At 47.0% G+C, this 24,450-nt stretch overlaps 10 protein-coding genes across 10 annotated transcripts; 7 read left to right on the forward strand and 3 right to left on the reverse strand.

Moving 5' to 3' along the window:
- Positions 1–269: 269 nt before the first annotated feature.
- Positions 270–2,751, forward strand: hexA (putative Woronin body protein HexA; the record flags this gene model as incomplete). Its single annotated transcript, XM_056641516.1, has 3 exons — positions 270–300; positions 1,066–1,462; positions 1,734–2,751. The coding sequence occupies 3 exons, from the start codon at positions 270–272 to the stop codon at positions 2,749–2,751; spliced, it is 1,446 nt and encodes a 481-aa protein (XP_056504010.1).
- Positions 2,752–4,704: 1,953 nt separating this feature from the next.
- N7469_002597 (Cadmium resistance transporter) lies at positions 4,705–5,130 on the forward strand (the record flags this gene model as incomplete). Its single annotated transcript, XM_056641517.1, has 1 exon — positions 4,705–5,130. The coding sequence occupies one exon, from the start codon at positions 4,705–4,707 to the stop codon at positions 5,128–5,130; it is 426 nt and encodes a 141-aa protein (XP_056504011.1).
- A 612-nt stretch (positions 5,131–5,742) lies between these two features.
- Positions 5,743–7,600, forward strand: N7469_002598 (uncharacterized protein; the record flags this gene model as incomplete). The annotated part of the gene is made up of 4 exons (XM_056641518.1): positions 5,743–5,801; positions 5,931–6,156; positions 6,215–6,292; positions 6,359–7,600. The coding sequence occupies 4 exons, from the start codon at positions 5,743–5,745 to the stop codon at positions 7,598–7,600; spliced, it is 1,605 nt and encodes a 534-aa protein (XP_056504012.1).
- A 572-nt stretch (positions 7,601–8,172) lies between these two features.
- On the reverse strand, positions 8,173–9,114 carry N7469_002599 (uncharacterized protein; the record flags this gene model as incomplete). Its single annotated transcript, XM_056641519.1, has 3 exons — positions 8,173–8,440; positions 8,502–8,961; positions 9,039–9,114. 3 exons carry the CDS (start codon positions 9,112–9,114, stop codon positions 8,173–8,175), a joined length of 804 nt encoding a protein of 267 aa, XP_056504013.1.
- Positions 9,115–11,451: 2,337 nt separating this feature from the next.
- N7469_002600 (pre-mRNA-splicing factor ISY1) lies at positions 11,452–12,309 on the forward strand (the record flags this gene model as incomplete). The annotated part of the gene is made up of 2 exons (XM_056641520.1): positions 11,452–11,454; positions 11,554–12,309. The coding sequence occupies 2 exons, from the start codon at positions 11,452–11,454 to the stop codon at positions 12,307–12,309; spliced, it is 759 nt and encodes a 252-aa protein (XP_056504014.1).
- Positions 12,310–12,511: 202 nt separating this feature from the next.
- N7469_002601 (putative GTPase MTG1) lies at positions 12,512–13,597 on the reverse strand (the record flags this gene model as incomplete). The annotated part of the gene is made up of 2 exons (XM_056641521.1): positions 12,512–13,270; positions 13,334–13,597. The coding sequence occupies 2 exons, from the start codon at positions 13,595–13,597 to the stop codon at positions 12,512–12,514; spliced, it is 1,023 nt and encodes a 340-aa protein (XP_056504015.1).
- A 398-nt stretch (positions 13,598–13,995) lies between these two features.
- N7469_002602 (uncharacterized protein) lies at positions 13,996–16,277 on the forward strand (the record flags this gene model as incomplete). The annotated part of the gene is made up of 4 exons (XM_056641522.1): positions 13,996–14,456; positions 14,526–14,619; positions 14,675–15,606; positions 15,671–16,277. 4 exons carry the CDS (start codon positions 13,996–13,998, stop codon positions 16,275–16,277), a joined length of 2,094 nt encoding a protein of 697 aa, XP_056504016.1.
- Positions 16,278–16,543: 266 nt separating this feature from the next.
- On the reverse strand, positions 16,544–19,296 carry N7469_002603 (phosphatidylinositol 3-kinase VPS34; the record flags this gene model as incomplete). The annotated part of the gene is made up of 2 exons (XM_056641523.1): positions 16,544–19,181; positions 19,238–19,296. 2 exons carry the CDS (start codon positions 19,294–19,296, stop codon positions 16,544–16,546), a joined length of 2,697 nt encoding a protein of 898 aa, XP_056504017.1.
- Positions 19,297–20,057: 761 nt separating this feature from the next.
- Positions 20,058–21,535, forward strand: N7469_002604 (Nse4-domain-containing protein; the record flags this gene model as incomplete). Its single annotated transcript, XM_056641524.1, has 3 exons — positions 20,058–20,367; positions 20,472–21,302; positions 21,357–21,535. The coding sequence occupies 3 exons, from the start codon at positions 20,058–20,060 to the stop codon at positions 21,533–21,535; spliced, it is 1,320 nt and encodes a 439-aa protein (XP_056504018.1).
- A 536-nt stretch (positions 21,536–22,071) lies between these two features.
- Positions 22,072–23,040, forward strand: N7469_002605 (uncharacterized protein; the record flags this gene model as incomplete). Its single annotated transcript, XM_056641525.1, has 2 exons — positions 22,072–22,201; positions 22,352–23,040. 2 exons carry the CDS (start codon positions 22,072–22,074, stop codon positions 23,038–23,040), a joined length of 819 nt encoding a protein of 272 aa, XP_056504019.1.
- Positions 23,041–24,450: the final 1,410 nt, after the last annotated feature.

The following is a 24,450-nucleotide window of genomic DNA, read 5'->3' on the forward strand; positions in this document are numbered from 1 at the left end:
CGCTACTCCCCGGAGAGTAAGGAGCATGGACTCTGTACAGCACATCGGAGGGTCCAGAGGAGACCGGATTGCGAGATCGACGCGATGAAATGGACACCGCTCCACTCAGTCCACTCGCCTCGAAACGCCTGCTCTGTTGTAAGTACAAGTGGGGAACTGGATCCCCAGCACAATTCAGCTCAGCTTGACCAGCAACCAGCCTCGGTATTACGATACGGCGGGTCTAGACGCCTGCATGATGCCCAATTCACCGGGGAGGTTGGGGCGTGATGCATCAATTACCGCGCGATACAGGTGGAGGTGAGACATTGCAGTGTAGTCTGGCTGTACTCCGTACACCGTACTCTATGTAAGTACTTTTGACCCAAATATTCTGTGGTGGTTGTGTGATTTCACATGGATTGAAAAGAGTCGAACGCGAACCATCACAATTAAACTGGAGAAGTAAACAAATCAGAAAGACGATCGGCGGGGGACGAGGCGGGTTTGAGGGGAGGTTGCCATGGCAATTAAGCATGTGATGGGGGAAGAAGTACAGTACGTGACAATACAATGTATACATTAGACAAACAGAAGTACATTACGGAGTACGCCAGAATTGAGTACATACAGAAAAGTGCGGTGGTGAACATTCAAAGATGAATAGGAGAATGAAAAAATAAGGTGAAGTTGAATTAGACTACATTCCAGTCCTCCATGACACATTCCAGAGATCAACTATACAGATCCATTATAACTTCATATATCTAACATTCATTCAGGTGTACCTCGGAAGCCGATCCTACCGATCGGGCCCAAGGGGGGGTTGTAAACAAACCGCGCGCCGCGAAATAATAAATAACCTTGACTCTCCCCTCTCTCCTCCACTTCCACTTCTTCTTCCTCAACTCTCAGCTTATCCTCTATCTATTTCAGTCGACTTAGTCGTACTTCTTTACATCACCCCCACCTTTTTTTTTCTAATCAATTGACGAAAGTTGATCCTCCGATCACCTTTCTCTTTTTTTCCCATCTTCTCCCTTCCCTCGAGAAAGACTTCCCCCCGTTAAGTCTTTTCTTGTTTAGCCTTTCGAGTTGTTTCGCGACAGTTCGAGAGGCATTCGAGAAAAGACGCCGCAAAGTCAGTCAATCTGGACTTTGACGCCCGCGTCCCCATCCCCTTCAGTGTCTTCCCGTCGTCGTACCGGAGTGACGCTGTCTCTGAAACTACTCAGACGAGAGTAGAGGGAGAAGTTCAACTCGATCGCACTTCAGGCGTCGAACGGGAAGATACTCGAGTCTCCGCCCCTCTACCTGCTCCAGGAAGAGAAAAAGTCGAGTTTCAGGTCAAGGAAGAAGCTCCTCGCCATCACTTCCCTCCCCAGCAATCTCAGCAATTCCAGCACTCTCAGTCTCAGGACTATCAGCAAACTCAACAGTTTGACCAGCGCTACTCTGCCGAGGTTGATCTGACCCGTGAACGGTATGTCTTCAGCTTTCCCCCCCAAGCTGTATTTCCTAGCCACTTTCTCTTGTTTGTTTTGTACCCAACAGCTCCAGAGTGGAGCCACTATCGTTCTGGAGGCGCCGATTTTAGCCCCGGGCGAAAATTACGTGTCACGAAAACCGGATCCACTCTCCAATGAGCGGTGTCTAACCTCCCGTCTTGTTTTGTTTATATGTTTACTTTTACACGCCATGACCCCCCCCGGACTTCGGCTAATCTTTTCTTTTCTTCTTTTCCCCCCTTATAGCTATCCTGATTATCGTCAGTCTTCTGTTCAATACCAGCAAGACCGTCCTCAAGTCTACGATCAAGTCGTCGAGGATCAACTCGACGTCACTGAGAGAGAGTACCGTCGCCGGACCTCTCCTGCATACGAAGCCGACGTCTCTTACGACCGTCGCTACCAGCCCGTAGACTCTTACGAGTACGCCCCGTCGTACCCCGTCGACGTCTCTTACGACCGAGGCTACCAGCCCCAGCCCGCTTCCGCTTACCCTAGTGAAAGCATCTCCCGTCGCGAAGTCGAGGTCTCTCAACCCGCTCGCTACGCTCCTGCTTCCACTGTCCGTGTCGCTCAGTCTACTGTTCGAGACACTACACCTACATCTCGCAAGATGGGTTACTACGACGACGAGGGTCAGTACCACTCCTTCCGCCGTGGCGTGGAGCGTGCTGCCGACCGCGTTCTGCACCCCTTCCACCACCATGACCACCATCACCGTGAGGAAATCGTCGCTGACGAGCGTGGTCCAGCCCGCTTCTCCGAAGGTGTTCGCGAGGAGGTCCGCATTGTGGAGCCCCGTAACAAGGGCATCGCTGGCGAGTCCGTCCCTATCCCCTGCCACTTTGTCCGCATTGGCGACATCCTGATCCTCCAGGGCCGCCCCTGCCAGGTCATCCGTATCTCGGTCTCCCCCCAGACCGGTCAGCACCGTTACCTCGGTGTCGACCTCTTCACCCGTCAACTGCAGGAGGAGTCTAGCTTCGTCTCCAACCCCTCCCCCTCCGTCGTCGTCCAGACCATGCTCGGCCCTGTCTACAAGACCTACCGCATCCTGGACCTCCGTGATGACGGCCGTCTCGTCGCTATGACCGAGACCGGTGATGTCAAGCAGGGTCTGCCCGTCATCACCCAGGGTGGTCTGTTCAAGCGTATCCGCGATGCCTTCGCCGACGGCCGTGGCTCCGTCCGTGCCCTCGTCATTAACGACGGTGGCCGTGAGCTCGTTGTCGACTTCAAGGTCATCCACGGTTCCCGTCTGTAAATGTACTTTCTTCGGGAAGACTTTGATCCTTCAATTTGCATAATTCCATTTGTCTAGTTGGGGTCAATGTGTACCGTGGATACGTGATGATAAACTACTTATTTTTCTTTTTGTGATTATTAATTTCCTTTGTCTGACGATTTCCTTGATGGCTGCGAAATTTGCTTGGTGCGATGAAAATCTGAACGGATCTTGAACCTTACCTCCTATTTACTATGTAGTTCCACATGTACCTAGCGATAATAAACAGTATTATACATGCCTGCATAAGTTTAGTTCCATGTAATCTACGGAGTACTCCGTAACTAGCTTCCACTTTCGCTTTTATTCTGCCGAGACGATTTGCTCGGTCATGCTAGCACCTGTACTACGTACTGTGCTGTTGCATGTGGGTGAAGTCGGGCCGGGCCGACTGAAAATAGTAACTTGGGCTTGGCAAATAGATTTCTCCAATCTTGTATTTCGGGATAATGATTAGTCGTATAATACGTATTAATACTGTGGACTGATTGAATTATACACTATGTACTTTGCTAGCTAAATTGAGTACTTGGTACGGAGTCGTGGTGTTTTCAATGGTTTCGCTAGATATACTCAAGTTCTATCAATGGCCCACCCTGGAACACCATACTAAATGCCATTCAATTCAATCGCATTATAAAATTTGGAGATTTCTACTGGAAATCTTAGTATTTCGATATCCAGGCTTTGCTCATTGGTTTGGAGGTATTCTAGAAGTCGAATATATTGGTCTACCAACCCAGCTTGGAAGTTGGTAGATTTAGGAATATTCAGAATGCAAGAATTCCAAATGTGGATGCATATATATTCCCGATATACCTTCATTCAATTGTACACAAACTTAATGAGGTCTGGCACAACGGTCCTATCCACACTAATCTGCCCAAAACGATGCACCTTTTTATACTGGAACTATTTTATTGGCATTTGCAAGCCATTGACCTCAAAATGTAAACTTACCACTTCCTTACTTCTGGAATGCATTTGTGGTGCAAGACTGCCCGATGGATCATGATCGTCGCCACGTGATCAGCCCTACAACTTGGATGCCTGGTATGTACACTCTCTCGCATATCACTGCATTCCATTCGATCTATCAATCATATTTGACAACTACCACTGATACCGCTAGAACTACCCTAGAGATACGATTTGAGTTCGACGTATCTTGCAAAAAGCGACTTCCAACGACCATACTCCCCTCCTACACGACAAAATGGTGTAAACCACGACCTAAATCGAACAGCTTGAAGCCCCCAGCCGTCATATCAGTCAGATCATCCTCGCAATAATCCTCTCGCGAGCCTACATGTCCGCACCATCGAAAAAATTTTACAATCTAAACACCACTGACTCTGATTCCCGGCTAGAATCGAGTTCAACTCGATTGCTAAACAACCTCCATCTCCATCTCCACCTCCACTACACACAATATGCAATTCGGCAAAGCGGTCGGAACAGCATGTGCTACATTCGCAATCACCAATATCGACGATGCCTTCGTGCTAGTCACATTTTTCGCAGAAGCCAGTACAAGAAAAAATATCACCCCCTTACGAATCACACTGGGTCAATACCTAGGTTTCACCGTGATACTGGTAGTCAGCATGATAGGATTCGGCGTATCAATCGTGCTCCCCTCCGAACCGATCGGATTCCTCGGTCTATTACCAATGCTGCTTGGTATATGGGCATTAATAACATTGATATTCGGAGCCGATGGAGACGAAGATGACGAGGAACAGGTTAGAAAGTGGGGGTCTTCATTGAAAAGTATCTTCAAGGTTGCGGCTGTGACTATCATGAATGGAGGCGATAATATCTCGACTTATATCCCGCTCTTTTCGCAGGCAAGAAGGGGTGGAGATTGCGGTTTACGTGGTTGTTTATTATATTCTTATGGGGGTTTGGTGTTTAGTTGCTTTTCTGGTGATGAAGCAGAGACATGTGTTGAAGCTTGCGCAGCGGTATGCGGAGTATTTGGTCCCTTTTCTATATATTGGGTTGGGGATTTACATTGTTGTTGATTCGGATGCGTATCCTTGGTCTATTGAGCGGATTGATGGGGATATCGATTCTAACCCTGGTAAAGTTGTTATGGGGGTTTCTACAACTGGACTGCTTTTGTTGTGTATTGCTGGGATGGGATTGTTGACATGGCGGAAGAATCGAAAGATTACGCGGGATGATGAGTCGGGTGGTGAGTCTGAGGTTGGGTGTGAAGGGGTGGATTCGAGATCCATTGATGATGGTGGTTCGAGGACGGAGGTTGAGCTTGGATCTCGTTCGGATGAATCAAAAATGGGTGTTCATTTAGCGGCTGAGCAGCCTCATAAGATACAAAGCGATACTAATTAATTTACATATTATCATTCCAAGGGTTTCTTTGATTTACAGCCCGCTTTGTCATGTTAGAAAGATATTCACGTTTCCACTTCATTGATGCTAGGAGTAGACAAGGCCGAGTACTAATCCGGAGTGTGTACTTCTTTGTTAATATCAGATGGCTCTGGAGAGCACTAGTAGCAGTAATATTGCTTTATATTCAACTCCCCCCGCTGAATTCGAAGTCTTTTAGATCCCTTTGCTGTACACTAGGTATAGTACTACCGGTAGACTGAGTTTCTCATTTTTTTTTCAAAATACCTCGCAGCAAGCGAAAGCAAGAGTCCGGCAGTGATACTGAAGTATCGCACAAAAGGGCCAAAGTTGATTCAGAAGTTGTGGTTCTACGGGGCTCTCGGCTAGGGTCTTCTGCTACGGAAGACGAAAGAGATGGGAAATTCATGACCCTCCAATCACCAACTTTAATGATGCCCCTAAGGGTTGGTCTGAAGAAGAACCGGATCTTCATACAAAGTCCGTTACAAATTCAAACTCACTGAACTAGATGACAAAGCTGATAAGCCATAACATAGTGATATTGATGGCCAAATTGAGAGATGTCACGTCAGACTTAAAGAAGGTATCATGCCGGCTATCTTCAAGAGTAGACTTGAGAGATATCTCAAACTTCAAAAACGTCGAGAGTGAGTTTCCCCCTTACATTCAGCTTGTAAACTAGTCCAGAACCTAACATTTTGTGGTCTTTTAGTGATATGATGGCCGAAGAACCAGGTTTAGACTGGTTGGTAGTTCTACACCTGGAAGAATTGAAGTCTATCGAACAAAGATCTTCTTCTACTCGGAGATGACTACAAACAACTACCGAATGTTCGCGCAATCATTGAAGCGTACCGCATGGGAGAGTTAGAATTCAGCTCTACCTTAGTCACCTATTGGTCGAATGGTGAAAAGATTTCCGAGCCAGGAAAGTTTCAATTAAAACATTTTTTGTCGGTCAATAAGCGTTATAATGGCCATGAAGGGTTCTGGGTGGAGGGAGTATGTCAATCCCAAATTCCTCAAATTTATACAAGAACAGAACTGACTTGACATATAGGGTCAGCAAGTTGGGTCGAACTATCTTAGAATTTGTATGGGTATTCCCAGCAGTGTGAAGGGTGCTCTCCATCACTATGTAAGAGATCGACAAATGAAACCACTTCTTTGTAATCATAAATACTAATCTCGTCTTTTCACATAGTTCGATATCGCAATTCGTCCTCCAGGAGCTCGAATCCACCGAACATATGAGTTCATGGACGATACCGGATCATCTTTCCTAAATGTCCTGCAAGCCGACGTCGATTTGCTCCATCTACTCAACCCCAGTCATCAAGGTGTAGGCCTCGGCTTCCAAAGAATGGAGCTAGCCGTCGGCCATGTCAATTGTGCTTCCGTCCTGATGGAAGCGGCAATCTTCTCTAAGAACGGTGAGATACTGGTAGATTGGACTGCGATACAGGCTGTCATACTCTCAGCCCATCTTGGTGCTCAAGCGGAACATCGATCTTCGGGACAATGGTGCCGTAAAATCGTGGCGTCAGTAACTGTTCCAGATAAACTAAACCGCATGTTCATCTGTTCTGAAAGATCAGATCTAAATGACACTGCTAAGATTCCAGATTTCGGCCCACAGGATGAGGTCCCACAGAATATTATGTATAGACCACCTGCGTGGGGACCGGGCTTCTTTCCTCTCCCACCACCTCTGTCGTATACGACGAATCGGTCAATAACACGACCTAATAAACCTCCACCTGGACCTAGAAATATATTAACGCAAACAGATCCCCCAGAACTGGGTCTTAGCGATATGGTTGGCGTTTTTACTAAGCCTGTCCCTGCTAAACCGAAGTCCCCAGCAGTATCGTTCGTTAGCGCTGTGTCTGGCACTCCTGTTGTTCCTGTTACTACTGGAACTGGTACTCCTGTTACCCCTACTATCACTATCACTGGCACTGGCACTCCTACTAATCCTGGTTCTACTGGTCTTGGGGTTTCTACAAGCCCCGTTGCTCCCGGTACTGGTTCTGCTATTGGCACTGGTACTTCCATTAGTTCTGATACTACCGGTGGCGGCGTCTCTATTGGCACTGGCGGTTCTATCAGTCCTGTTAATCCCAGTATTGCCGATTCTGCTAGTCCTGTTGCTCCTGGTACTGGCATTGCTCCTGGTACTCATACGCAGCCCCAATCATCTCGAGGTAGAAGAATAGTCGATAGAGTAAATAAATCGACTAGAAAAGCCGCCAGAAATGCCCAGCATCTCTTCATGTTCGGTGAAACCTCTCGGAGACGTGCTCATGGATATACACCAGGAGCGGCTGTGGCAGCAGCACCGGCAGCAGGTCCTCCCCCGGGCCCTCCAATGGCCTCAGGGGCACCAATGGGAGCATCTCCAGGGGCAACAGGATCGAAAGCTGTTGGAGGAGGTGGAGCGTAGATACTTAGCTAATAGCTACTAAAGGTAGATTTATATGAACTTGAAGAAATACGAACTTTCCGAACATAGTGCCCTATTGGGTCTAGAAAGCCCTTTCTGGAGAAGATTGTGATTGAGGATCGAGATTCTGCGATTAGAGTACTCATACTTAGTATCACCAGCAGTCTAGGGATGCGTATATCATTCTGAATGAAGGGCTTTATACTGGCGACTCTATGAGGATTTACTTTTATTTTGTTCGATTTGGTTTTCTATCATCTCCTAGTTTACTGCTATTTATTAGCTTTTCGTGTTCCAAGAGAATACAAGGGTTTATTCTATGAGTTTCATAGTCCTATAGCATCATATGTGCAGTAATCATAATTGTCGCTATGGGAATGCAAAACCGATTAAAAACATGGAGTGCACCAACTTGCAAGACAAGGAAAATAATGTATGGAAAACGGTATTTGGGTACTCATGGCGCCAACATCAGATATTCTCGAGTCCATAAAGTAACCCAACGAATCTTTGCCAATGGTGTTAATAAAGACTAGCAATTGAGATAATCGTGGCTGGCTCACAATACCCTTTTACCTTGATTCCAGAGACACCCACTCATCTCGAGAGTGCAAATCCCGAGGCGCCTGCACTTCCGAGCCGCTTGAGGAAGAGCCTTTTCTCAGCTTTTTGAAAGTCAATCGATCTAGTAGAGGCTTATAAGTAATGATACAAGCGCAAATCAGATACACAGCCGGCTCAACCTCAGTCCATATCGTGCGATGAACAGCGGACCATGTAACATCCTCAGTTTCAGTACCAAAAAAGAATTGAAATCGCAGAATTGATGTGACGAGACCACTAAACATTTCAAAGAGTTAAATTCTGCTGTTCACTTCTATGAAGGCAGCAATATACTGACAGGCTGCCCAGTGCAAATGTAAACGTTAACTGTATCTTGGTTTGAAGTTTCGTATGAAGAGACCATACCACCGGTACTGGAAGAAGAAGCATCCCAACATCGGTGATAATATTCGGAAGAGTAGACCAAGAAGACACGGCTTGCATATTCAAGCATTTGGTACCGGGTATATCTTGGTTCCAGTTCGCAGCAAATGGTCGACATACAAAAGAAACCAAGAGAATCTTAGCAATAATGACGAGGGAGAGAATCCATATTATAGCAGTACTGATAAGGCGTAAAACAGTAGGTGCAAATAGGCGACGATAAAGTAGAAGAATTGAAATTTTTGGAAGATTCGCGTTAATCACATAGAGATAAGCTGTTACCACGCGGTATTTGCGTTCTGAGATAATGAGGTCTGGATTTATTGTTGTAAGATATGACCTGTGATAGCCGATTCCAGAATACTTGAGCTCGGCTTTTTTTTAAAATGCACAGTTTCAAGTTAACAAGAGTTCATTCGGGACTTAAAGTTTCAGGGTTAGTTTTACATACCAAAGATGACGCCCGCAATTGCTAGTTGTCCCACGAGTGAGAGGACAACCACCAGGTCATCCAAGCCAAATTTCATCTGGCTTCTGTAACGAACGAATAGGCGAAGAACCACACAAATGAGCTGGGTGGGCACCAGAACTATCGTCACGATGAGGAGTCTGTTTCCACAATATTCTACCATCCTGCCATGGCAAAGAGCGGATGGAGTCTCATTGAGGCCTTTGGTCAAAACTTGCCCGGAGCCTCTTGGCTAGGGGATGTTTCTTGCTTATTTATTCGCTTACATTCGAGGTAATTGGGGTCCATAAGAATTGCTATTTGATTGTAGCACCAAGTGTGATATTCGTACAACGAGCCGAACTCGACTGTCTTTTCCGGTAATAAAAATAGCCCGGGATGTTCCCAGACGCAGTTCATTCGTGACACATGAGTGCAGACCTGAGGGTTGAGCGTCTTGGTATGAGAGAAAAACCAATCGGAGGGTAAAGCATAACAGTAATTTGTCTCCTACTACCATTACTACTAAGTCAAGGTCTTGGCTTATCTGGGTATGTTTTCGCGAGGTGCATTACAGAATTGTAACTCAAATGGAGGACTTTAGTCTACAGGTTATTTCTGTCAATAGCCATTCAAGCTCAAATTAGTAATTCAATTTGGCTTACATTAAAGCTGAGGGAAAAACGAGTACCGATGGTTGTTAGGGCCATGATTCTTACTAGTTTTACCTTGCGAAATAGCTGCTCCGGTTTTACCTAGCGGAAATCCTTCTAAGGAATTTGAATGGATTTGATTTATAACTGCTAATTTGCTCGAGGAGATTTTTAGCCACTGCACCATCATGGTATGATTGACAATGGGAGTGGCGATAGGAAAAGGCATGCTAAATCCAAAGACGCTAATGTCGAGCATTGCTCACTAGAGTAGCAAATACTAGTAAAACTGATGGGAAACAACAGCGTAAGTCATATCCTATTGATGCATTATATGCAGTAAGACGCAGTCTAAAGCTAGGCCTCGGTAAAACTCAGTTTCACCGGCATCGAAAAATATCCTTGCACTAATGTGCTTGTCTAATGATCATAATGGCTAAAAGATACTATCAATTTATCTCACATTGTACGCGTAGTATGAAAACTATATACCCCTCGGTTGGAACGCATACTAGATACACTGGTGTACTTTACTCGATGTAGTAGTTGTAAAGATCATTCACAGACTTGTCGAAGTTAAGAGATCCATATTGGGCGTCATGATTCCTAATCACAAAAAAGGGCGGCTCTCGGACAATAACATTCGGGAATAATGCAAGTGCATATAACTCTTCTAGCGCTGCAACAGATGCATCGAGTACACTAGAAGCCTATAGAGTTACCGGGTGCCTTCTAGCAGGTATCAGCAAGCATGTGAACGGTGAAACTGCACAAGAAAAATCCAAAGTCGGGTAAAAGGTGATTAGGAGCCTCTGCTTACACTCAGGGATACTCTGTGGACCCTGAACGAGTATCAATGCCCTGCGCCATACCCACCAACTGTTCCGAGGCAATGCACTCGACTTTATACCAGTAACGCTTACAGCTCCGAGCAATGTAAGATAACTTAATGCTCAACCCAGGGAAATTTCTAAATCCTGTGGCCCAAAACCTCTTGCGTTAAATGCTCATCCCAGGCAGTTCTTTCTCCACTAGATGTGACCATACTTCGGGATCATAACCGATGTTGAATGAGGTAACATGGCTCAAAGACTGGCATTAGTAATTAGATGACTTTTCAAACCCTAAGGCAGTGAGATGAATATAAATCGTTGGAAGTCTGTATGTAGACAAGTGACCGGGGGTGTTATTGTGACTGGGCCGTCTGGTTGATAAATCGGAAGGAGTTCTCCTGTTTTATCTCCGAATGAATGGCCTACTCCAGATTGCAAAAGAAACTTGGAATTTTCGAGTACTGGTTGTATTCATCACCCGAGCATCGTCAGGCGATTAGCCCATTATTTACAGGCACAATGTTCCAAGTAGAACGGCGTAATAAATGCATATGTCCATGGTTGTTAGGTGAGAAGATATGACGGACTTTATGCGAACATAAGACAAACGAGTCTGAATCCTTTCCCTCATGGCAAACACATATTGTATGTAGAGTTCATATTCGGATGGAAATCAAGTCGTGGCTCGATGAGCAAAAGGCTACGTAGTTCCATCTATGTAGATGTGATACTTCATATTATCGCTGCACATTGAAAAGGAAACGGCTGGCGCCGATCCCGTCGCGGATCGACCACGTGATATCCGCGCGGCTGGCGGCAAATTGGCGCTAGACCTCAACGGCAGCTGTCGAGCTTCACTTTTACACTCCGGACTCCTCCCACGACCCTCGCTATCACAACCCGGGTTGCCGACCTGGTCAATCCTCGAAGATGGTAAGATAGGTTATCCTGGAATCAGCATGCTTTAGAGCCATTTCTTTCCTACGCGACTTGCTGTACGAATTTGCTAACCCGAAATTCCACCATGATTAGGCTCGCAACAGTGAAAAGGCGCAGTCTATGCTGTATCGCTTTCGGGCGCAGCAGGCAGCAGACATGGGTATAATTGATATCACTCGCACCCGTCGACCAAAGGCCGTTACCAGCGTCGACTCAGTCCCAACCTGCGAGCGCTGGCGCGGTCAAGTTCTTAAGGAAGTTTCTCGCAAAGTCTCACGCATCCAAGAACCAAGCCTCAGCGACTACCAAATTCGCGACCTGAATGACGAAATCAACAAACTCATGCGTGAGAAATGGGCATGGGAAATGCAAATTCGCAATCTCGGCGGGCCGAATTATATGCGCGGATCCGGTCGGGTATACGATGATGAAGGACGTGAAATTCCGGGCGGTGGCAAGGGTTATCGATATTTCGGCCGTGCGAGAGAGTTACCCGGTGTCAAGGAGATGTTTGAGGCGGCGGCGCGCCGTGGGAAGGGCCCGGCGGAGGAAGAAGATGGCGCTGGTACCGGTCGCGGTGGAGATATTGCGACCAGGAAAGTCGATGCCAACTACTTTGGCTATGGCCTTGACGAAGAGGACGGAACCCTGCTGGCATATGAGAAGCAGAAAGAAAAGGAGGCCTTCGAGAATTTACGCCGCCAGGGCGATGACGATGCAGAGGATGGCTGGGAATCATTACCAGGTGACGGAGGAGATGGTGTAGAATGGCGACTTCCCACACTTGACGAAGTGCAAGAGGAAATGGTTGATCGACGACGAAGACGCCTGTTGGATAAGATTTCCTAATATTCTCAGGCCTGCATATGGCGATGGATTCATGTCTCTTCAGTTCTCGGCGTTACGGATACTTCTGTCAACTATTCCATCTCAAGCATTGTCCTTAGTTACTGCTTATCTTTTTTTCTTGTGATACTTCGACTCCGACATTCAAAAGATTACATTATGATTCTTTGTCCACTGGAATTTTCTTCGTTATATGTACAATACATTAGTCGGTACCTTTATTCACGTCCGATTTGTTCTTTCGAGTGACCCTCTCTATCTTTAATGCCTGTGATATGCTCATTTGAGGCTTTTGCTCGGGGTCATCTCGTCGCCGCTGCTCCATATCCAAGTCGTCCAGAAGGAAGCGACCAACGCTACCCTGGCGCCACTTCTGGATGAAATGCAGAGCCGCGGAATCAACAATGGGCACACCACCTTTCCCGAGTAGCCCTGTCTTTTGTGCAAATCTCTCAAGCAGAGGCATGACTTCGTTTGTAGGCTCTGACCACCGCTGATACGCCTGCGCATCATGCAAATTGATCTGATATAATAAATAGTCGACAAGGGTGATGGGTGAGATGACCGAATCTTTGACACAACCGCAAAGTGCCAGCTTGAGCATATTCTCTGCATCAGGAACATACGGCATGAAGACACCAGGTGTGTCCAGCACATATACATGTGAACCGCTGTCGCGCTCAATAATCTTCACCGGGCTTGCAATCTTCCGAGTGATGCCTGGCTGACCGCCGGTCTTGAGGGCTTTGGCTTTCCCCATGCCATGATTCCGCAGATGATTGATAAAGGTTGATTTTCCAACATTAGGCATTCCGACCACCATCACCCGACATCCTGTCAATTTATCTGGAGCTGCGGCGTCATCTCGGAGGTGTTTGATTATTTGGGATACGTCGGCGCGGGAAGATGAGCTGGTGAAAAAAACAGCACTATTGGGATCAAAATTCCGTACTTTTTGCTCCGTCTACAATGGCAAACATTAGCCTATGAAACATTTAACGGGGGTGCATGAGATCATGCAACTGACCAACTTTTGTTCCGCGGATTGGGGAACGCTGCCAAGGTCTCTCTTAGTATACACAATCAGTCGCCGCGTCTTACCCAGCGCTTCTTCAAACATAGGGTTTATTGATGTGACGGGGGCGCGGTAGTCTCGGCATTCAACGACATAGTCAATGGATGAGAGCATGTTCTTCATCTTGCTCAAACCGGCGCGATGATGTCCCAGGAAGTACGATCTGGGAATTGCCCCATAATTGGGGAACACCTGGCGAGGAACAAATTGCGCCATGTCTATGATAATCTCAAGTTGAACGGGATAAGACGGAGGTCATTATTGGCGCCTCGAGGGTGAGTTGAGTCGCAGAAGTGTTATAAAGCGGTTGGAATTGCGTGGACAGAAAATACAATATTGCCGGGAGTTTGAAGGCGGCAAAACGAGCGGTGGACTTATTACGGACACCATAGATGAGGGCGGTGAAGTGGACTGTTTCACATGCCGTTCTGCAGTATGAGAAGTATACTATCCATGTTCATATATCATCCATACATCATCATCATCATCATCATCATACAACCCGAAACTGAAATTGAATTTTCAAAACTACGATTCTAAAAGGGTCTCATTGATCTGAAATTCAAGCCTAATTACTTCTCAAACTGCTTAGAAATATCGAGGTGCTAAGAACTATGTCATTGATATCAGCATTTCGCCCACCATCTACGCGGGTTTCTTCAGTTCGTCACAGGTCTGGATCACGCCCGCGGCGAAGAAGAAGAGCAAATAGAGACCAACCTGCGGGCCCTGATTTAGAAGATCATCTTCAAGACCAAGATGATGCACATTCCATCATCACACCATCAAAACATACCCCACGGCCTTTACGGGTGCTGCGTGGTTCTGTGGCTGCCGGCGGACCTCTACGTCCATTCCGCCTGGTCAAGCAGGATATCATTAATCTACGCCGAAGATGGAAGTCAGATTGGACCATGTTCAACCAGCTCATATTTGCCAGTGCTGTTTACGTTTTCTTCACGAATCTCCTGCCTGGCATTACATTCGCTAGTGATCTCTATGTGCTCACGGGCAAGACATGGGGTACCATCGAGGTAGTCTTCAGCACTGGATTATGTGGCATAATATTCTCTCTGTAAGTGGTTTTGACTCATTATCTCATAGGGCGTGGCGTTGAACAGACTGTCTGATTTGTACTCTTCAGGTTTTCGATACAACCCCTCACCATTCTCGGCGTCACTGGCCCGTTTTCTGTCTTGGCAGAGAATATCTACTCATTATGCGATGAAGTCTTTCAGGTAAGCTCTGACATATGATCTTCCTTCTGAGGGACATGGTTGTTTACTCTTCGAGATCCCTTTCCTACCATTCATGGCCTGGTCCCTGATTCATTCCGCCTGGATGCATTACGTCTTGGCCATAATCAATGCACATGACTGGACAATGCGTTATGTGACGACCTTTGCAACAGAGATATTCTCGCTGCTCAACAGTATCATTTACTTCCATAAAGCCATCCAAGAGCTCGAGAGGGCACATGAAAACCTCTCCTTCGCAGCCTTTCTTTACGCCGTGATTGGGGCCGTCGGTACAATGTTGCTTGCTATCTTCCTTTCCACGGCTGAAAGTTGGAAACCCTTGTTCCATCGATACATTCGTCTTGGTCTCACTGAGTATGCTGCTGCTATATCAATCATAGTATTCATTGGTCTCCCGTACGTTGGTGAATTGGCCCATTTGGATAAAATGACTCTGGCCGTCAGCACATCATTCCGCCCAACGTCCCCAGAAAGGGATATTTTTCTCGTTGAATTTTGGAAATTGCCGACACAATGGATATTTGCATCCATCATACCTGGGTTAATCATAACTGTCCTTTTCTTCTTCGATCATGAAGTCAGTTCAATTATATGCACCATTGACCGATACGGTACCCGCAAACCTGGCGGATTCGCATGGGATATTGTACTGCTGGGTACTACTACAGCTCTCTGTGGTATCCTGGGTATTCCGCCTGCCAATGGACTTCTTCCCCAGGCTCCATTGCACTCAGAATCTTTGATGCATACAGTGAAAGAGGAGAGAACTCTGATTGTAGATGGTGAGGAAAAGATCGATACCCACGATCTGAAACGAGTTTACGAGCAAAGGTGGTCTGCTTTCCTCCATTCTGGCGCTATCCTCCTATTCATCAGTCCGCCATTCATGAAAGTTCTGGGCTTGACCCCTACTAGCGTTCTTGCTGGATTGTTCCTTTTCATGGGCGAACAAAGCCTATCCGTCAAGTGAGCTACTGACTTAGACCCATGGCCACATAAAATAGACCCTGTTAACATGCATACATTATAGTCCAATCTTATACCGCACATTCTATCTTCTCACACCACCATCTGAGCTTCCACCGCTCCCCCAGTCACTGCATAAACCCAGTCAACTGGACTCCACCACTGATCAAACAACCCCAAATAACCCATCCTACCTCCCAATCCACCTGTACACGATTATGCAAATTGTGGTCACAGTCATTATTTTCATTCTTACACTGACTCGCGGTGCTCCCGCATTCCCTGTACTGATCATCGCGCTTGTGCCGTTTCGGCTTCTAGTCATGAAGCGATGGTGGCCACGCGAAGCTCTCCGCTTCGTTGATGCATGGGCTTGTCGAGAAGGGACTCCGGAAGATGAAGAAGATTCCCGTGCAAAGAACAACGACGAGCTCTTTGGTGAAGGGTCAGCTCTTGACAGAGAAGGCGTACTACAGCGCCAATCTTCGATAGACGGAGATGGAAATACACCACTTGCCGAGAGCAAAGGGAAGTCAAATCGGATTAGTGGTCGGCGAGATGAACACGAAGACCAGGAGATCTGGGGTATGACAGATGATGATATAAACCATGAATGGGTCGGACTAGATGAGCGAGATGTTCCTGATGAGGAGTTTGGTCGCCATAGATAGATGTCTATATCCAAGGCGCCTTTTTGATAGATTTTGATACAATGAAGTTACGCTAAAATAGCGATGCCGATAAAATGTTATTTCAATACGAATACAGTATCTATTCTTCGCTATGCTATTAGCAAGTAGTCTTGCAGGGTATTCTCTCGTGAGCGCTCATCTTGCGCCAGATCGATATGAACAGAAACCGGAACCTTGACGCCCAACAACCCAGCGCTCTAAAAGCGATAATCAAATCTCAAGTTTGCCATAAACTGGCCCATCCGCTAGGCCCTCCATCCCTGCACAAAATCATGAAGACGATCGATAACGACACCGAATATAGCATTGACGCTGTCGCTGATAAGTTGCTCGAAATGTCGAATGGCCTCCTCTTCCGACATTTCCAGATGGAATCGTTCCTTGACTTTCAACACGGCTTTGTCAGGCTCAACACGGATATCAGGGATGTTGGCGTCGACCATCAGACTGAAAAGATTGAGGATCAAGTTGGCAGATTTGCGAAGCGTAGTATATGCTGTGAAGCAATACTGTTTGAATTGCATATAGTGGGGGGAGGTGGTACCTCCCATTCCTTCAACCATCTCTTTGCAAAGCTTCATCATGGGCGCGAATGGTTTGGGGTCTCGACCAAGAATGAAACCAAAGTCTGCATGAAAGAAATGACCGTCTGGTGCCAGAAGCAGATTCTCGAGATGACGGTCACCGACGCCGAGTAGGTATGTGATCACGCAGTATCCGGCGCAGGATTTGATGTAGGTATCCATGGCCTCTTTGCGGACACCTAGAGGTTCATTGTCGTCTGGATTGTGCTCTTTCAAGTACGCTAGGATAGACTTATACTTGGCCGATGCCGCAGACAAGGACGTGGAAGGGATGAACTGAACTGCACCTGCTGTGGAGCTCGTGGCCAGAATACGGTATGGAGTCAGTTTCAAGTCAAGATTTTCTTTTTGCAGAAGGCGGTCCATGAGGATGATGATTTGAATGACCAGTTGATCCTGGCGAAGATCATCTCCCACTTTGAATAGAAGGGGATACCGCCGGCCCTCGGTAGTCTTGAAAGTGATGTGAAGAGGTGATAGGGTGGATTTGAAGACATTAGATTCGTCAGGATAACACCCAGTGAGCATGACGTCGGGGTCCAAAGGCAATGGCAATGGAGGGTCAATATGAATCAAATCATTCTTCGGGTCCCGGAGCGACTTCTTCAGCTTTTCGATTTTCACGGGTCGGTTTTCTCGAGAAAATCGAATGTCTTTAGCTATTTTCGAGAGCACCGCAATTAATTCGCCTTGTCGCAAGAGAGTTTTTCGATGTTCGGCATGAACTTTCTCAAGCTCCGTCATGAAGTTGTACTCGACTTGGCCAAATAGTCGCCGCTGCGATGAAAGGGTACCTGGGCCTGCATCATCGAATTCGACCATAAGATACCAATGTAGATAGTTTCCAAGCTTGAAATTGTTTGCTGCCCGGGTTATCAGAAAATTGGCCAGCGAGGAGTCATGGGCAGCCTCATCGGCGTTATTTTCGGCATTTTCTTCGTACTTCAAGGCTTGAACTAATTGCAGAAGATAAAGAAGAAGTTCTTCATCATCTGCCTTGCGCAACCTTGCCACGGCATACGAGCGCACCGCGGGATTGTCGAAAGTGGGACCCAGTAGTTCCAAGGCATCGTCAACATCAATATCAGTCCATTTTGGTAATATCTCAACAGCTTGCCGTGATTCCCCTTCATCACGCCAATTCACGGATTTGACGAATTTTGTCAATGCCCGTTTTTCACGGGTCAAATAGTACCTGAACCTCCATATGAGGTCCTTCTCTTCAGCAGTGAGGTCTTGTGTTGGTTCATATGAAAGTATGATATTCAATTCGTCGCGATTCTTGGGATTTGGCTTGAGATCCCGGTCCATGATACCAGTCCGGTGACTGCGAATCAACCTTCGGTGTTTATCCTCGCATGGGTTGCCCGTTTGTCCAACCTCTGGATCGTAAATTTTGATCACACCGGCACCACCAGCCCCTTCAATTCCAGGACCAAAACGAACCTCGGGAACAGGCTTTAATGTGGAATTGGGATGGACGGGAGCAGTCTGCGAGTGCCCCGAGATGGGTGGTGCAGGGTAATGGTGATCCGCCCAAACAATTGGATGGTCATAGCGAGGGAATTCCACATACAGAGTGAAGTTCTCGTCGTCGATCTCCTCGCCATCTGAGCTATCGTCTCCAGCGCCGGAGGTGCCTTTTGGCTTGACGGATGCCAAAAAAATTGCTCTCTTCCTGGCAGCTTCCTCGGCTTGAAGCTTGAGCTTCTCTAGCTGTCGAAAGACCATCTGGTCCATCCAATCGATTTGAGTTATTTCGCCCATCTCGTGCTTCTTGATCAAAACTTCAATTCGCTCCAACTCCTCTTCCTCCGGCGACGGACCTAGAATCTCTTTCGTACCCTGTCTTCGGCGTCTGGTTATGGGAGTAGATGGCGTCGTTGTCGATGAGAAGCCATCGGCAGCTTTGTGCCGGTATATCTTGCATTTTTGTCGCCCCATCTTCAGCTTGCCTTCGTTGTCGAACAACCGGATCGTTGTCCCACCAAATGGAACATAATGACTTTTATCACCTGCGAGTGGAGATATATCCCAGGCTGTAATTGCCAATTGTGAGTTGGCGGGCGCATCTTTGATAGACATAGGCAGGCGCAGCCACTCATTCCATGTTCGGCCTGTTTTGAATGCTTTATAGGCAGTCTGCATAGGCACGCCAAGAGGCTTTGAATCAGACCATAGCTGAACAGTTACAAACAGATCTGAGACATTATTCTGCGTGGACCCGAGGTAGCGTAATTCTGGGTTCTGGACGAGGCGCGAGAACGGTATCTGCTTCTGTTTGCCCTCCAAAGTACCGCTATGGGGTTGTCAGTTTGTCGAGGCTAGTAAATTTGAATAGATTCAAGTGCTTACATCTTGATCCATACTGGTAGATCTAGCTGTGTGGACAGCGCAAATGTGAAGGCCTCCATCCTCTCCGGACCATCATTGATAATGAAGTTCACTTGACGACCATCCCAATGCCAGCTGCTCTGCTTCGGAGACGGTGACGCGGGGACTGAGTCAGCTATCATCACCTGACATGGCTTATCGTGAAAGTGGGTATTAGTCACGTGAGATGTATCTCGATGAAGAGAATATGTACTAGTTTGGTGAGGATTTTCACTCAACGACAATAAATGTATGGAGTAAACGATATACAATCCTTGGAAGAATAGAATTATTTACCTTTGCTGTCTTTAATTTGAGTGGGATGGATGAGTGCTCAGTGAAGCAAACTTCTAAACACGGTATGATTTATCATATAGTATCACCGAAATACTACAATAACCCCCTGTGTGCGGTTATTGCTGGAGAATTCTGCCTTATACTATATATCGGCCTATCCGAAATGGAAAGCACCACGATATACAGAACTCGCAACTCAATCCTTTTCCAGTTTGTATACATATGTAAAAGCTCCCTGCGAGGCTAACTACTTTGGGTATATCGTGGGTCAAGCAAACTAAATATACGGTCACGTGTGATACGCGAAGTCGACGCGACGGACGGAATGGTAATTGCTAGGAATGCGATCTATCAACCTCAAATTACGGTGTGTTCATCACAAATATTCTCAGGAAGTGATAAGGACCATCGTCAGAGCCACCTGGGTTAGATATAAGTTTCGTTGCGATTCTTTGTTTGTTCTCAACTCTCCATCTACCTAGGCGTGAACGGACGCCTATCAAGTATGGCACCGATCCCACTCTCTCAGCTGGATGAACCATCTGCGCGCAACCCCAGTCCTCTTTCATCGCCCGGATCCTCCTCAGATAAAGAAAACCCTCGACGTCAAAGTATCAACAAAAGATCAGAGGCTCCAATGGCACGACCAAGTCAAGGCAAACGACGGCGTCTAAATGATCGCAATTCCATTATACCCTCGCAAATGCACTCTTCACAACACGCCAGCAAAAACAAATACTACGATCCAGATCAAGATGTAGAAGAGCGGAGAATGGTTCGTCGGGGTCTGAGGGATCTCACAAGAGACTTTAATGGTAGGCATCCTGTCCCCCGCCGCAATCCTTCCACACCGGCTAGATCGTGAAGTGGTAGACCGGGTGAATCGGAGAATAAAATCAAGCTAACAACTCTTTTACAGATTCAAGAGGCGAATTTCTCCAGTCAGGCAATAATGGAATCGTCAAGACCGTCGAGAAATTGAACAGTCTCTATCCTAACGTCAAACAAACCTCCGATGCGACCCTCGACTCACGACTCCTGGTCAACGCGGCCGATCTCTCACACAAGAAAACCGCCCAGCTCGCGGTCGGTGACTCAGGTGCCGGCATTGACGTGGATGAGTTTGTCTCCAAGTGTATCTCTTATATGCGACGAGGACCTGAATCGAATGTTACCTCGACCCAACGTCGACACCCACGCCAAAGCCAAAGAGACCCCAATGCGAGCGATGGCGAGGACGATGGTGACGCAATGAACTGGGATTGGCTTGGCCGTATGGCCTGTCTGCCTCATAGTTCTCGCCCGGCTGTTTCGGGTTTCTTGCTGGGCCCGCTTTCTCTTGAGAAGCGTGTGCGACAAATGACACAGCGAAGACAGGCAGAGCGAATTGACCCTTCGCAGGTTGTAAAGCCCAATGATCTTGTCCAGGAGGATCTTGGCCAGGAAGACAACAATCTGACTGTAATGTGTTCCAATATCAACAAGCTTCTTTCGGAGACGCAGGAACAGAGCCAGGAAATGGTACAAGCTGAACTAGATGAGAACTATGGGGAGGATGCTCCTCCGGAGGCAATTCAGGCTGCGATGGCCAAGTACAACGTGTGTGATGATGGGGGCATTCCACTCTTCAAATTTTGTATCAACCCCCGCTCTTTTGGGCAGAGTGTTGAGAACCTTTTCTACGTGAGCTTCTTGATTCGCGATGGCAACGCCGGTATCAGCACAGACAGCCGCAAGCTTCCAACCCTTCGTGAGTGTCCTACTTCTTCTCTTTCTTTTTAATAGCTTCCTAACCATACACTAGATTCTTCAAACCCATATCAGCCTAGCGAAGCTGTCCGACGGGGCATTCAAAAGCATCAAGCCATCTTCAGTCTCGATTTCGATACTTGGAAAGATCTCATCGAGGCATTTGATATTAAGGAGTGTATTATCCCCCACCGCGAGGAAATTGAGGAGACCAGTGGGACCTGGCAGGGTTAGATGCTTCATTTTCGTATTTCCCTGCCTTGTTCCTATCTTAAGCTATTTTGCGTTTTATGATACCCCTACCCCTGATGTCCGACTAGCGTCTAGCAAAAAACCCATGATTTCTAAATTTAATATCATGAATCAAGAACCCCTGATCCATACTAATGAAACATTGTTTACTCCTTTAAAGGTAAAACTCAAAATCAATGCGTATAATTTGTGATGTTGACTAGTTTAATTGTGCAAAGTTATGAAGAGTGGAGTTCGTCCAGTCCAGGCGGTCTTTTGTCAGCCAAAACCGACTGCTGACGTCATTCCATCGCGATGTGGGTTGCTCTTTCCTTCTACAAAAATAGTTCCTGCAGTTTCAACATTGATTGATTTTTCACTCTTCGCCCGTTCATATTTCCATTTATCCTCATTTGCTTTCCATGGTTGTCTAGCTTTACCACATATTTCAGACAACCCTTCAGCTAAACCATCAACTGAGACATTCAACGCCAGGGACAGTGCATTCGAGCTAAAGAAGCTGCGACTAAGGTTCCAAAATGCCTCAACTCTTTCCTACCAACCCCTCGGAGCTGATGGTCATCCGCAATGTGACTCCGAATATCGTCACTATGAGTTTGCCCTTTGCACGCTTCGGAATTCTGCGATTCGGTGGTCGAGGGACGCTAGGTTAGTGAAAGTGCCCTTACAGAAAGCAGGCGAGAGCTCTAGAAAGAAAGAGCTGGCCCACGCTATCGCGGGAATTTTGGGTCCACCCCTTTCGACTCAGACGTCAAAGTCTATATGGAGCTTGAGCTAACCTCTCCTTGCATTCCATAGTGAAGCTCTCCACGGGATCTCTCGCCGTGTTCTCTCCCGTTAGTCTCACACCCGAAGTGCGCGCAAAAGTCGATTCTCTGGGTGGAAACGTCAGATATATCGCCGCTCCCGATCTCGAGCACCATCTCCACATCACAGCTTGGAAGAAAGCTTTCCCACAGGCCCATATTCTTGCACCTGAAGGTCTATGGGAGAAGCGTCAATCTAACCCCGATTTCCGAGACACTCATTTCGAGCACGTATGGAAGAAGGATGCTTCACCCCCGGTGATTTCAAGGGAATGGGATGCTGAGTTTGAGACCGAGTATGTGCATGGCCATGGCTCGCGTGAGCTCGTTTTCTTGCACAAGCCTTCGCGCACGGTCATTGAGGCCGATATGCTCTTCAACCTGCCCTCCAATGAACAATACTCCAAGACGGAGGATCGCGAGCCATTGAACTTTATGACCAAAGCGATTCTTCCCCTTTTATCGACCAAATCTTATCCTGCTACTGGACATCGACGCTTCGCTTGGTATATCCTATCTTCACATGATCGCGACGCATTTACCACGTCCGTTCGTCGGATTATGCGATGGGATTTCGACCGACTGATTCCATGCCATGGGGATGTTATTGAAAACAATGCCAGGTCTGTGTTTCAGAACGTGATGGCTTGGTTCCTGAAAGAAGATCAGAAGCATGTCTGAGATGGTAACGCATCCTGCGGGGGATGACCTCTTTTCACTATGACGCGATATTTCTCTTTATACTGTAACACTCTTCCCCACCTTGTCTTCTCCTATGGTGTCTGTATGGGCTCTTGTGGGTGCCCTATAATAAGTTGTGGTGTTGAGGTTTGGAGATTTTACTTTGTCCGTATCATTAATCCTGGAAGCCAAGAATATACATAATTACCTCCTGGCAAAGCAATACACGATCTTGTAAAGACAGAAATAGAATAGGCAGCTTCATTACTTTTTGTAGAGTATAGTGTTTCGAATGGTAGAATCCTATGGGCACCGGCCGGCCAAGCGTGAAGGGTGGAACTACAATTGAATCCGCATTGCCTCAGCCACTTGCTACTCCATCCATCCCGACGTATCCACAAATAACACGCGCGCAGCAATCGATCACTCGTGCAGACAGGACACTGCGAGGGACAACTGCATTGTGAATCAGAACAGACAGCACTGCAATATCTGCCGAGATCAAAGGCTGCCAAATACCATATGCTCTCCTCGTGCAACACTCCACCTTCAACCCGACGTCATAAGGCTGAAGGACGCCGAATGGGAAGGAGTCCATACAGCTTGCTCTCGGCATCCGACATCACTTAGTTGACACGTCTACCGCCACACGCTGTACCTGGCCTAGGAAACAATAACAATTAACGGGTGAACAGAGCAAAAAGAGAAGAAGGTGGGAATCCCTGCACATTGAGGATAATTCTGCCAATCGAAACCATGCGATGTGTCCGTGAAATGGTCTGAGCCCTAGGCTGCAGTGATCGTCGAAGGTGGAGTATCCAGTCAATCATCAGTAGAATCGGATAGCGCCAAAGGGATCGACAATAGCCATTCGGACAATCAGCCACATATCACCGCCCTATTGATGCAATATTTTCTTGTACAGTACAGTATACTGGATTGAGTGGAAATCTCCGCGGCCAACGCATCACTTAGGAATTGGAACATTCCCTGGCGAGGCGGGTACGAGACACGAGATTTTCTTCCAAGGATGTCATGTAAGGTCAACACTATGTCATTGGGCAGGTCCAACATCGGCGAGCAAGGACAGGGATGGGCAGCAAGTACCTCGACAGATGGGAAAATAAGACATTCTCCGATTCTATTCCTGAAATGGAGGTTTCTGACAGGACTGTGCGTCTAGCTCCTTGCTCCCATCGGGTCAAGAAGCTCAAGCCACACTTAATACATCAGCGACGGCCAGTTGTCCACCAAAGAAAGCGCATAATGTACTAGATTAGGGAATCCCCGGGGATACTATTGCTCTTCATTTCCTGGAGATGGATCGAGTTGTGGGTGAAAGACGGAGAGGGAATGGTTGGGCGTCAATAGCAAATGACGCATGGCTACCAGCCATGCATGCAATTCATT

The sequence above is a fragment of the Penicillium citrinum genome (assembly GCF_028827155.1).
Source record: "Penicillium citrinum strain IBT 23319 chromosome Unknown utg000002l:1.0-3833315.0:1.0-3834789.0, whole genome shotgun sequence".
NCBI classification, from domain to species: Eukaryota; Fungi; Ascomycota; class Eurotiomycetes; order Eurotiales; family Aspergillaceae; genus Penicillium; species Penicillium citrinum.